At 34.1% G+C, this 14,261-nt stretch overlaps 1 protein-coding gene across 4 annotated transcripts; it reads left to right on the top strand.

The window, feature by feature from the left end:
* Positions 1–1,992: 1,992 nt before the first annotated feature.
* LOC109209882 lies at positions 1,993–8,641 on the top strand. Of its 4 annotated transcripts, XM_019373243.1 has the most exons (8): positions 1,993–2,142; positions 3,733–4,081; positions 4,270–4,517; positions 5,673–5,882; positions 5,987–6,079; positions 6,157–6,255; positions 6,329–6,670; positions 8,398–8,641. In XM_019373243.1, exons 2-7 carry the CDS (start codon positions 3,736–3,738, stop codon positions 6,644–6,646), a joined length of 1,314 nt encoding a protein of 437 aa, XP_019228788.1. In that variant the 5' UTR covers positions 1,993–2,142; positions 3,733–3,735; the 3' UTR covers positions 6,647–6,670; positions 8,398–8,641. The 4 variants fall into 4 exon arrangements, with proteins under 4 accessions (XP_019228788.1, XP_019228785.1, XP_019228786.1 ...); XM_019373240.1 differs by lacking the exon at positions 8,398–8,641 and having other exon boundaries at positions 6,329–6,951; XM_019373241.1 differs by lacking the exon at positions 8,398–8,641 and having other exon boundaries at positions 2,141–2,236; positions 6,329–6,951.
* The last annotated feature ends 5,620 nt before the right edge of the window (positions 8,642–14,261 follow it).

Below are 14,261 nucleotides of genomic sequence, written 5' to 3'. Positions count from 1 at the left end.
TTCCTTCCTATACCATATGTGAAACCTTATTACAAAAAATGTGCATAATTTATTAATTACCCGCCCAATCCATACTTTAACTACAATTTATATACCAATCCATAATTAGGTAGATTCTGCCATTTAAAACGCGCGAAAAAAAAAGACATAAAATCTGCGTTTGATTCTTTCCACATTAAATTCGAAATTTGAAACGGAAAGAGATCTTATTGCTGCGTAATTCTCTCTTTCACTACAATTCAAAAACAACGCAGAGCTTCAGAAGCTTCAACAACGCAATACAAATTGTAGAATTCAAAATTGTTCTTCATCGTCCTCAGTACTCAAATTGTCGAACCTATATCTGTTCTTCATCTTTTTTCTCTCAACTACACGAAATCATGTCAAAAATCCCAATAATGCTAAAATTGAATGGGAATTGGGATAACTATGGCAGATTTAGAGATTTTGAAGTTGATGCCATTGTGGTAGATGAGAATGCAGGTTTGTGTAGTTCGAAAATGCTTAGAATTTTAGTTTTATGATATTATCTACAAATTTACTACATATATCTACAATTTGACTACAAGTTCTTTATTTGGTGCAGGAAAAAAATATTTTAATATACAATGTCTCCAGATTGTAGATATATTGTAGGCAAATTGTAGTTTACTTGTAGTTTGTAGTTAATTTGTAGATAAATTGTAGATATATTGTAGATACTATATTTTTAATATTGTAAAACTTTTTTCTTTGTGTTTGTTCTGAAAATGTAGGTGAGGGCTTCAACAGATCATATACATACTGTGTTGGATGGTGTGAAGCGGTACATTGTGTGTCCAGAAAACAAGAAATATAGTTGTAGCCAATTCCAACTTGAAGAACTTCCATGTGTAAATTGTTTCCAGATTGTAGTTATAATGTAGGTTAAATGTAGTTAATTTGTAGTTTTTGTAAAATTTTGTAGACAATTTGTAGATTAATTATGGATAACACATTTCTACGATTGGAGTATTTATTTCTTATTTTTTGTTGTGTAATTTATATTCAACTGACAGTTATATACAAATATTACATAGAACTTGGAGGTAAACATCTAAAAATTACCTACAGTTTAAGTACCTAATATAAGAATAAATACAGTGAATGTACAAATTACCTACAGTTTAAGTACCTAATATAAGAATAACTACAATTTACCTACAGTTACAGGGCAAACAGGAAACACATCATCCACAATCATGTCTACATTATATCTACATTTTAGACTACAATTAATCGTGGAATGTTCTACATAAACTACAAACTAACTACAATTACACTACAAACAGTAAATCTAGGTGAGGGCTTCAACAGATCATATCCATTACACTAAATCTACAATTACACTACAATTACACTGCAATTACACTACAAAATACACGACAAACAGTAAATCTAGGTGAGGGCTTCAACAGTCAGTATTTCTAAGTCGTTTGGAGAAGTTGTCAGCAGCTTTTCATATTAGTCTCTTTACCAATAAATTTTCATTTTTGACTTTTCCAGAAGAGGAAATTTTGTTTGGTACCCCAAAATAATTGTTGCAGAGGAAATTGGCACGACATTCAAATATAATGAGATTTCGCTGGCTAATGCATCTCAAGGACATCTTTCGTTGATTGATCTTGCAATCGTGGATGAAGAACAAGAAAGAATGTGGGGTATGGGTAAAAACGTGGGTGAGGGGGTGAGGGGTAAGGAGAGAGAAACGTGAGATATATGGATACCTTTAATTAAGGAGTAAAAACTGCCCATTAATTAGATATGGATACCTTTAATTAAGGAGTAAAAACAGCCCATTAATTAGACCCCTAATTAAGCATGGTATATGATTGGTAATTTGGTATACTAAATGTAATTTACTCAAACCTTAAACATGTAGGGTAAAAAGGTTTCCTATGTGGTATAGGAATGTAAAAATCCCTACAAGAAACAGGATCAATTGTTATCAATATTTTGTAATTGATTAAAAAACTGGTCCCTAAATTCAATATCTGGTCCTTAACATAATGAATTGAGCGCCAGAGAGAAATTACTTTACTCTTTTTTGTTTTTTTGGAAAAAGAGAAAACTCTCCGTTTTTCCCCTCAAATTCCCGCTCATCTCTCTGGAGGGTCAAAGCAGGTAAAATCCCTAAACCCTAATCTTTCAATCTAATAATCCACTCTTCCATATTTCTCTCAACTGCTGAATTGAAATCTGTTTCTGGGAGTCGAAGGTGTGGTTGCTTTACAAAACATCTTATAATTTTGCTACTCTTTCAGGTTCCTACAACGCATCTGATAAATTTTACTGAGTTAAGAATTTTTTAGCTTTACCATTTTCACTGCGAAATGCTCAAAATCGTAAATCTGAGTCCGAAGTGCCAGCCAAATAGTCTCACTTATTGAAGCATGTTACTCTAATCTTCAACCATTAGTAAATTCCAAAGTGAATTGCGTGCTACAATGATATATGTATCATATATTTATCTCGCAGCTGAACCCTAAAACCTTATTTCTTATGACTTTTTTTATGTTCTGTTCTCTTATCTAAGGGTTTGAATTTTTTCTTGTAAAGTAAAATGTCACAGCAGAAAGCAAAAAACACTAGGTGATTCTTTTGCCTAAACCTTAGTGTGCAAAGTTATGCATTACTTGTGCAGGGGCGGAGCCAATGTATAAGTTACGGCTTTAAGCCGAACTCGATAACTTTGGTTCAAATCCTGTATTTTATCTTTAAAATTCCACTGAATGTGTATAAATCATTAATTGAGAACCCAGAAACTTAAAATGATTAAATTACCGAACCCATAAGCTTTAAATTCTGGTTCCGCCTCTGCCTGTACTGGTGGAAGGTAACAAGTATTGGGTTGAATAGTCGAGATGCACACAAATTGGTCCAGACACCAGCGTTATCAAAAACAGAGAAAATGGACAGTCGTTTATTGTATTATTTTAACATGTAAAGTAAAATGGACTAATCTATATGGCAGATCTGCTTCACTTAACGTGTCTAACTATGTTGAAATGTGTAGAAGAAGTCTCTTTAACCAGGATGTCTTCTAAAAGTGACTTTATCAAGCCTGAAATATAGACCAGGAGACACTTTGTGCAATCCTCATAATGAGATGCTCATAAGCTACCCAATATTAAAATGTATGGAAGGACAATAATAGGATACAAATTACCTAACAAATCAATTTCAAGTTTTTACGCTATTTCACGCGAAGGGATATTTATGAATGAAGAGTCGTTTAGTCTTTTCATTTGTTAATTCCCTGTTGCTTCGCAATCAATAAAAATACCATCATAATTTGAAGGGACTCCGAAAAAGTTGAAGAAAGTGTCAGTGTTTTTAATTTCTACAAATATTTCTCCATCAGCCTTGAATCCTCTGAGTATGCATAAAGCCCACAAAAGAAAATGGTGAAAAGAAAGGGATTTTGATGTTTTTCCCCTTTCCTTTCTATCTTTTCAAAAGGATGTACAAGAAAGAAAACTGACCTTATTGACAATGCGAACCTTTGTACTTATACTCAAGACTCTGAACTGTATATACCTTTTGAATAATTATATGTCTTTTTGAGATTGCATAAAAACTCAAGAATATGAACTTTATGTATCTTTTGAATAATTTTACGTCTTTTTGAGATTCCATAAGAAGTTATGTGCATCGTAGTACTTTTGTTATCCTATATCTTTTTTCTAATCACATTTTAATGTATCCTCCAAGGTTATGGCACCTAGTAAGCAATGGATGCAACTTGTTGATAATCGACTTGATGAAGCCTACTCAATCGGGGTGCAAAAGTTTTTGGATTATGCTTTTAGAAGAACAGGGGAACTGTACGAAATACGATGTCCTTGTGTCAAATGTTGTAACACAACTTTAGGGACACGTGAGACAGTTGAGTCACATTTGAAAGTATATGGAATAATTCAAAATTATACTTTTTGGTATCACCATGGCGAAATTTTAGGTGAGCCGCAGTCGGACTGTGAACTGATAGCCCATTGCCGCCATCTACTCGAGAAAGAGCATATGCAAATTGATATTCCATTGCCTCCACCTATTGATCAAGGTATGCAATACATCAATCAGTTGAAACAAGTATGGTTTTCACGTCTAATGCGTTATTAATTTGTAGAACTGAATTTTAATGCTAAAGTTGTACTAAATGATTTCAAGTATGAAGTTTGGCTCTTATATGACCATAAATGTATTTATTTGTACGATATTTTCAGACATTTCTAAAGTATGCACATGTAGGTTCATCTACTACTGGAAAGGTAAAAAAAGTTCGAGGAAGGAACAAGTGCAAAGAAGTTGCGTCACTTGAATTTGGACAGAAGCTGAAAGTAACATTTTACAACAATCGAACAGTTGGAAAGAATAGCAATCTGTTTTCAAGGCACTTGGGAAAATTAGTTCGTGACCGTAATTTGTGTCCATTAGGAGTATCATCGTGGCATGACATTAAGGAAGAACAGTTAAATCACATGTGGGCAGCTGTTACGGTAATGTATCCAATTTGCCAATGGGCTATTTGCTAAAGTTCATCTGGAAAATGCGTTTTCATTTGTTACTTGGGATTTATAATGTGGCCTTAACTTGCTCTACTAAAGCCTGTAGCTCCTAATTAGATCCTTAACCCTGAAAAGGTTTCTCTCTCTCTTTTTTTTTTTTTTTTTTTTGCAAATAGAGGTTCTGCTAGTGATTTTTATTTATTCTGATTAGTGTTAAGAAAGCATATATCTGCTATTGATTTACTGTAGTCTGGGCTTTGTAGTTGTGCATAGAAAACAAAAAGATTCTTTTTGTTTCAGTAGCACAAAGCTCTTTCAAAGCTGAAAAGCGGAAACGATAAGGAAAGGTAAATGCACGGAAAAGTTACTGGAATTCTAATGTTGGCAAGAGAAGAGGAGCATGATTGAAGTAGCCAGAAAGAAAAAAATAGCAAGAGGAAAGTAATTAGAAGGATGGAGTGATGGATCAAGCGGCTTCTTTGGGTAGCAATATGGTCTCATATTCACTCAGATGTGTGGGTTTATTCCTATTATCATTTCCTAAATTGAAGTATTTAAAAATTAGTGCATCTTTGGTTCTTTAATTTTGTAGATATTTCGTAAGTTACTCAGAATGACTAATGTCTTCTTTCTGTCATGTCATTATATTACTAATTCCTTCTGCTCCAAAGGGCTTTCCACATACTCTGTACTTTTCCAGATAAAAATACTTTTACCTCATTGTTTAACAAGGAACTTCTGCAAGCACTTCTTCTAAAGTAATTTTAAAAGCAGGACAGCTTTCGCAGAAGAATGTATTAAAGAGCTAGGATTAAAGAAAAGGACAAATACCAACTCTAATTTCATTGCATATGGCAGTTCAACCTATATCTATTGGTTATTGTTTTGCTTTTCACTTATCTTCTGGTTCTGGTGATGCTATTCTTTGTTTTATGGTTTCTATTGATGGTACTGATATATTGCCTCTTTTCGTCTTCTTTTTGTCTTCTTGAGCCGAGGGTCTTTCAGATACAGCCTCTCTACCCTCTCGGGGTAGGGGTAAGGTCTGCGTACTCACTACTCTCCCCAGACCCCACTTGTGGGATTTCACTAGGTCGTTGTTGTTGTGGTTGTATGGCAGTTCAACCTATGTTTGATTTATTGTAGGATAAATTTGAGAGTGATGACATGGATATTCATCGCGATCATATCTTGGGATGGATGAAAGAATTATGGAACAAATGGAGAGGACAGTTGCATGCAAAGTATGTGAAGGGTAAGCCAGTCCAAGAGGCTCTTAATAATATGCCAAAGGGGCTAGACAAGAAACAATGGGAGTGGTTGGTAACGGAACATTTTTCTACAGAAAGTTTTCAGGTTTGGCATAAGACCTAGTTATGCAATTTCATTAACATACTACTACTATTATCTTTTAATCGAGAATTTATTTATGACACATAGACTAAATGTTGTTATGCTAGGCGAGAAGCAATAGGAACGCAGCAAATAGAGCTAAGTTGAAGATGCCTCATCATATTGGTAGCAAGCCAATTAGAGAGATTATTTATCAAAAGGTGTTACCATAAGATCTCCATTCTTTTTTTAAAGATATTGGTGAGGCATTATTTGACATGTTTACTTTGATGTAAAGGGCGGAAAAGATGGCAAACCACCAGATTTGGCAACTATTTTCTTTGAGACTCGCAAGAAGAATAACACGCTTGTTGATTCTGAAACAATCGAAAAACATGTGCGTGTTGTTAATTGGACATGTTACTTTTACTTATTATTGGTTCTGACAGAAATCTCTCTGTATTTTGTAGGCTCAAATCCAAGAATTGGTGCAATCCGAACCGTCTCTTCCTAGCATAGAGATTGTAGAGAAATGCTTTGGACCTCAAATTCGTAGCCATGTATTTGGATTTGGGGGTGGAGTAAAGGCGAAAGACTTGAAAGGGGGCACTTCCTCAAAGGCTGAATTACGGTTTGAACTATGTTCAACTCGAGAGGAAAACAAATCTTTGAAAGATCGCTTGTGTACCATAGAAAATGATGTGAAAGAACTGAAGCAGTTAAAAGAATTGCTATTAGCTCAGCACTCCAATATCCAGCCTCCGACATTACTTATTTCAGGAGAATGACAATTTGTTTGATGAACATACCAAGTTAGTAACAACTTACCCAGAATGTCAAAATATTTGCATGCTTGGTTAATTTTTGAAGTATGACGCATACTCCTGGCTTCAAAAAATGTATATACCATGCCCGCCTGAAAGGGCTTCTTCGATTATACATTTTCTTAATTTTAGAAACTTTGTTAGTGTTATATATAGCGTAGTTGATGTTTTATTAGTGATCGTGGAGACCTTATGCAATTAAGACTTAAGAGTCAACTAGAAGTGACTGATGTTATTTGTTTCTTCAAGAAGTGTAGTATACTTATCTACGAGACTGACTCTTTTGTGATATAATAGCATAAATATTTTAGTTTGTAAACTAAATCTAATGAAAGACATAAACTTGTCATGTAGGTCGTTGGAATTGTTTGATTTTATCAACTTTGAATGTGAAGGCATATTTGTCTTAAAAACCTTAGTAAGTTAGGATGTAAAAGTGCAGAATTGAGAACACCACATGGGAAGAAGACAAGAGGGTGAACCAACAGAAAAAGAACTTAGTGCTAAAGAAATGGAAAGTGGTTAAAACTAGGCAGAAGGCTTAGAAGCTTTGAGAACGGCAGTTTTCTTGATCAAATTCTGAATATCTAGCAGTATCTAGCTATATCCATGGATCCATCCGTGGCAATTATTGGAGCTGTCATCTACTGTGTCCTACCAAAGGTCTATGGTAGTAATCTTGTGTCAGGAAAGAAAATGTATTTGGGTTTAGAATGGTTGTCGAGGAAATCACCAATTAGACTGATCGCATCTTAGTTTTGGCTTACTCTTGGATGAGGATTTTGGATCTCTCCGAACTCTTCATATTCATGTACTAGGGGTTGGAGATTTGCCCCTTTTCAGATCTGCATATCTTGAAACTTTTGCTAGTACCCAAGAGTAGAATGAAGCACAAGAAACCACCCCGCAAGCTGCAAATTAAACTAAAGTTCTGGATTATAATCGAATCATGAGTTGAGTAAACTTCTGCTTTAGGGTTTTCAGCTGCTGCTCAGAACTGTTCGAGTTAATCCATTTAGTTGTTTTTTTTAAAGTTTTGAGTATTTGGTTCAACACCAAATTGAGTGAAACTTGAACCTATCAGTTGAAAAAGGGGATTCACACTTAATCTTACATATTTATCTACTATGAGTAGGATAAATGTCAGTGATTAACCTATTGCTGTACACTTTTGTAGCTTTTTATTTTTTCAATGTTCTTCTTCTCTTACCCTTTAACTTCTATTTTTAACAGATTAGCACCTAAATACTTGTTATTAAGGTCTACTTGATTTCTTTCTTTATTTTTTGAGATCTTGGATCCTCCTTGTCACAATTTACAAGTGTAGTCCAGCCCACAGCTAGATAGGGACATAGGGCAGTAGAAGTGGTTATAAGTACGTACTTTACGAACAAAGATAAGGAATTAACTAATTTAATTATTACAAATATTAAAAATAGTTAAAGTTAAACAAAAAGGGAAGACAACTCTTCATACAAAAGTAAGGTTCTAAATGGAGAGATTGAGAACAATCGTTATCAGTACAATTGTTGTAGTACTACTATCTCTTAAAATAGTAGTACTACTTAACAAAGATTTGGTAGCATCTATGAAGATTATCTTGCTTTAATACGAGCCACAAAAATATTACCTAAGCTTAAACTTGATTCGCAAATTGATTCTGTCTGTTGTATCATACTACATACACTGAACGTGCCCGTTGGTCCATCTTATAGTGAAGAAGAGTATCCTGGTGCAATTTCTCCAATTCAGCAAGCCTCAATGGGATTAGCTATAGAGTAGGAAGCATCAGCAAGTTTTTTACTTTTGTACTAGGGTTCTCAGAAATAATCAGAAAATGATTAGTAGTACTTATAACAAGATATTCTCATCCTGTTTGATGATATAGATCAAGTCTCTGAGTGATTTTATGTAGATGAAATATATATTTGTAATGAAGTGACTTTTCTTATATTGTTCTGGGTGTTGGTGGTTCGTACATAGTGTGGGAGAGGGAAAGGTAAAAGTGTAAAAGACCTATAGTATATTTCATAATGAACTTCTTTTATTTATAACCGTGGTATTTGGATCAGCTTCCGCACACCTCGACTAATTCATCGAGGTACCCTGCTATCTCCCACCAACACAACTACTAGTAACTCTGTCCACCAAGGTTTGGACAGATGGAAAGAAATCAATAATAAAGTTACTTTCTCAAAAAAAAGTTATTGGTGATGGTGGTTTGTGGACATATAGTAGGAGAGCGAAAGGTAGAAGTATTAAAGGACTTTTTGTGGGATTGAAACCTTGCACCTAAGTGGTACAAAATGAAATTGCAACTACTAAGTTGCAACTTCAATATCTTTTTAATGAAGTTTCTTCTTGAAACACTGTAATTTTTAACTAAATTTTGATTTCTTTCATTCCACTAGTTATTTACATATCTTATTTGAGTCTTTAGATTTAAATGTACACTTACAAGTTACATTCCGTACTTAACGTTTACAGAGGAAAGGCAAATAGGCGCACTGAAGAAGAGGTGACATGCCTTATATTTTAGAATTGCAAGTAGTTTTTGCAAAAATTTGTCGGCACTTCAACACTAGTAATATCTTCAATTAGCTCTAATGCAGACTGCTTCAGTTTCTTTCCTTATGTACCAGCAAGTCTCAATTCATCTCAAGTAGGACTCAAGTCTTAACCCTGTAAAATCACCCTTTCAATAGTCTCTTTCTGCTTTGGGTTTCTCTTGTAAGTCACTATAGGGTTCCCTGCTTCCCTTCTAATTCTATTCGCGCCGCAACTTCTGTCCAAATTACATAACCAAGAGGCGAATTGCATTTTAAAATTTTATTGAATCTATTAAATAGTTGTATAGAGTTAGGTTTGGCTGATACTTGCATCAGGGTAGGCTGCATACGTCACACCTCTTGGGGTGCAGCCCTTCCCTGGACTCTAAGTGAATGCGGGATGCTTTGTGCACCGGGCAGCCCCTTTTATGGAGTTAGGTTTGGCGATTGACAAGTGAAGTGAAGCATGAGCAATTGAGGCATTGAGCAGTTTTCTCTTTACTAAGTTGGTGAATGGCAATTGATATTTGGCATGGCATGTGCATTATCTTCTTTTCTTTGCTTTAATTTTCCTTAGATACAGTAGGATGTTTACTTGAATTGAAAGTGAGATGTTTAATCTCCATTGCTTGCAAGACTGTTTCTACTGTTTAGCAACTACTAGGTTACGAATTTACGATATAAAGGGTTTTGATTCACCTGGATCTTTTTGGTGCTTAGATCACTGATTTGGGGACAAAGTATCTGTCATTTATGTTAGAGGCTTATAGCAGACATTTATTCTAAGTACTGTCCAAAATAAATCCCCCCTCTTTTGTGAGTATGTTAAGGATTTGAATACAACCAGGAAAATGCTTATACTTTCTTTACAGATGGTCATGGTAGTAAGAATGAATTCTCTAAATTGACAAGAAGTATATCTTCGTTGGTGCTAGATACATCTTTAATTGATGTGATGAGAAGTGACTAAGCCATTGATTGCTTCTTGATTTTACTTACTATTTAATTATAACATGACCATACCGAGGTACAAGTGTGTGTAGCCATCGTTATTTAAAGTTTAGTCGCCTCAAATCAAACTTGAGACCTTCGATTATAAGGTTAGGCTCTGGTAGTTCAAAATTCAGACCCGAAGAAAATGGCTCATGATCCATCCATCCCTTATAACTGTTGCATTAAACTATGCACAAGATGATTCATGTTCCATCTACTAGCTACCACTTGAGTATTACATCTTAAAGTACCAATCATCTCATCTTCGGCTGTGTGCTAGCAATCTAAAGGATTACTGCCCTTAGAAAATGACTAGTACTAGTAGCAGTACACAAGGAGAAATCAAGTGGCTACACTTGCAATAGGCAACTTCGATTTTGACATATAACTTAATACGTTTTCTGCAAAAGAAAATAATGTTATTTTCTCAATAATTTTAAGTTCAATCATCTTGAAATGCTGACAACCGTTTTTATATGTCAAAATCCAACTGGCCCTTGTTTCATTTTAATATATTTCTCTTTTGCTCTTTAGTTAGTTGCAATTCCAGTTGTCCATCCTTGACTAGTCTCATCTTAGATAAATGGCGTAGCTGAATTACTATCTTATGCAAAATGTAAACATGTAAGAGAAATTGGGTTCTTATGCTTTTGAACAAATTTAAAACAAGCAAATATTTGGTATTTGTTTTAGCCAGCAGACTATCTTGAGCTCGCCAATCAATTGTATTACGATTTATAAAAAAAAGTATTTGATCCAGTAATCATAATACTTTAGAATCTCAACCAAATGGGAATTACTTAATTCAATACTAAGAAGCAACAAAAGGATTTGTTTTTGTACACAGAATCTTGCAGGATTACTTACAAAAAAGACCAAGTGTATTCCGTGGAAAAGTCAAAGAATTAACTAGTGACATGGAAGATATGGTTTCAAGGTTTCTACAACAAATCATTGTTATTACTTTATTATTAACAATTACCGTAAATGTTGACAGCCACTTTTTACTCTTGAGGTAGGCTTTGAAAGAGCTATCAGTAAAATACTTTTTTGGGTAACAAATGATAATATATTAATAATTATGCATCATGGTTATGAATACTTAGTGATATCTGGGACCCATCTACCAATTTTTTAATTAAGAAACAAACAAAAAATTGATCCTATATCAGATTCTTCTTTGGTGGAATATCAAACAACATGGACTAGTTAATAGCTGGGGAGACAGTGAAGATTTGGTGTACTAGGAATCAAGAAATGATTTGAGAAAGAGCAGATATTTCAAAAAAGAGAAAAAGGTTGGAAGTACACCTAGCAAAAAGTAATGGATATATGGTTTACAAATAACGATTTTACAAAGACTTAAGAGACCTTTTTAACTACACAATTTGGTGGATACCACTTTCCCCAGTTAATAATGAGTTCAATCTCAATCAACATGAAAATGATGAAAGGCACCAATAAAGGTTAGGGTGGAGTGATAACTGATAAGTACTCATTCATCCTTAATTAGAAGTTTCGAGTTCGATTTCTAGGTAGTTGTCTTTATTGGCGAGAGCTTACCATTAGCATCGAGTGTGAGACTTTCCCATAAATTTTGAATTTAGTCGAGTTCCAATACGACTATCGAATATCGAATGGGAGACAAAAAAAAAATGATGATAGGCTTACTCTTAATTGCTTGTCAAGTTCCTAGTATGTGTAATCAGGGGTAACAGGTTCAATTGAACTCATAACTTTTGACATGGAGTATAAATTTAAGTGTAAAGATTTACTAAAATTGCACAAAAGAAATAGTGGAAATGAACCCATTACTTTAAATAACAAGTGGTTCTATGCTAAAAACCTTAAATATTGGACCGATAGAGCTTAAATCCTGAATCCGCCTCTGCTTGTAATGCAAAATAGATTTGCTCAATATAGTTTTGATACTGAGAATCACTGGACTGATTTCCTCTGTCCTTGTTGATTTCTTCTCTATTTTAAGGAGAAACTTTACAATATCGCTTTGGCCAGTAAAGAAAAAAACAAAAAAAGATAGAAGTTAGTTTACATGTGTCGAATAGATTATTTGGGAAGGACAATTCACGTTAAGCTAATATATTGGCAGCTGTAACATATATGTACACCTACTATTTCAAATTTTTCTTTGAATTAATGGGTTGATTCTCATATATAGTGCATGAACAGAAAACTGGTTTTCTTATTACTCAAGGGTTTAAGTATTATGCAACATGAGTGTAAAAAATATTTAACAATCAGATAATTGATAATTTGGTAAAAATTACTTATTGACCTAATATCACAAGTTAAACGATATTAATAGTGTAATACTATATAAGCTGCCCTTCTAAATTGTAATGCTCAAAAGAAAGGATAGTCAATTAAAATGGATTGAATCGCTATAAGTATTGTTTAGAGAAACCGTATTTATGATTAATTAAAGTACCGATATTCTTTCACTTTATAATACTCAAAAAGTTCATCCCACACTTTACACCTTTCCCCCCTATAAAAATTCCCAATATAAGCAACTGCCTCCAAAGGGAGACTTTTATTCATTCAACACCAATAAAACCAAAACGAGTTGGAAAAAAAAAAGGTAACGTACAAACACACACTATACTCTCAATCTAAAGATGTATGGCAACTACTACTTCCACCCTTTTCACTCAAGATCAATTCTTGAACTTCCACTACTCAAGAAGACTACTTGTAGCAGCAATTGGCTCCGTCGCCGGCGGCCGGAAACAGCCACGACACAACTGATTTACTACTAGTGAAGAACATGCCCATTGATGCAAATGTTGTGGTAGTCTTGTCAGTAATTGATTTGTTCACTTTTCTTGAACACCATTATAAAGTGTGCATTTCAGTGGTCTACCCTAATGTTTGCAAACTCATCCTCAAACCATAGGAACACTTATTCTACAGCAAAGCTAGCCAATAAAGGAATCAAGAAGAAAGCCCTCAAAACATTTCCAGTTATAACTTACATTTGGAACATCCAGGACTTGACTCTGAGTGTGTAATTTGCTTATCAGAATTTGGAGTTGGAGAGAAAATTAAGCTTCTGCCTAAGTGCAACCAGTGCTTCCATGTCCAGTGTATCGATAAATGGCTGCATTCCCACTCTTAGTGCCCTACCAGTAGGCATTGCCTTACTGAAACTTGTCAAAAAATTGTGATTAATGGAGACAGTTCTATTACTACAACTGCAATTACAAATTCTCAGGTAGTCAAGAAATCATAATTAGGATTGAACCACTCCAACGTGAAGATGTGGTATCTAGCAATTAAAACTAGGTATATAAGAATAGGAGTAGCTAGCTAGCATGACACATTGGTTTAAAGCTTAATTAGTTTTTTCTAGTTCACTTGAGATCTCTTTTTTTTTTTTTTTTTGGGAGGGGATTATGTTAGCTAGACTATGAGCCTGTTTGGATTAGCTGATTTGAAGTAGCTGATAAGCATTAGGTGCTGAAAAGCACTTTTAAGTGCTGAAACTGATCTAATAAATAAGCAGTTACGTGTTTGGGTACAAGTGCTGAAATTGATAATAAGATGCTGCAGTATTTAATAAAACTCTTTTTCTGTTAAAATGACTTAAATAACCTTCGAGCTGTTTACACTTATAAGGGCGTAATTTCTTCAAAATTTTAGATTCCAGATCGATTTAAATACAAAATATTCTATTTGTCATTTTATTTTAAATACAACCGTGCTTAGATAAGATAATTTTTATGATAAATATAATTTATTTTATGATAATCATATAATCATAAGTTATAATAATTAATAAATTGACAAAAGTTTCTCAGTAAAACATAAACCTAAATAGGACAAATTATTTGAAGAGAAACAAATATTGTCTTCATCACCACAACACTTAGAAAGCAATACACCAAAAATTTGATATGTCCTCATTTATTATATACAGTTCAAAGATTAATACACAATCACATAGATTATGTATGCAAAGGAATAGAGAATTTGCTTATCTCAAATAGTCAATGAGAATTGCATACTTGAAGAGG

This window comes from Nicotiana attenuata, unplaced genomic scaffold, assembly GCF_001879085.1.
Source record: "Nicotiana attenuata strain UT unplaced genomic scaffold, NIATTr2, whole genome shotgun sequence".
Taxonomy (NCBI): Eukaryota; Viridiplantae; Streptophyta; class Magnoliopsida; order Solanales; family Solanaceae; genus Nicotiana; species Nicotiana attenuata.
This window is presented reverse-complemented; position numbering and strand designations above follow the sequence as displayed.

Bases quoted from the DNA above. Each gene is read 5' to 3' on its own strand.
- LOC109209882 (XM_019373243.1), top strand. From the start codon at position 3,736: ATGGCACCTAGTAAGCAATGGATGCAACTTGTTGATAATCGACTTGAT. The intron at 4,518-5,672 runs GTAATGTATCCA...GATTTATTGTAG, and splicing joins ACATGTGGGCAGCTGTTACG to GATAAATTTGAGAGTGATGA. The intron at 6,256-6,328 runs GTGCGTGTTGTT...TGTATTTTGTAG, and splicing joins CTGAAACAATCGAAAAACAT to GCTCAAATCCAAGAATTGGT.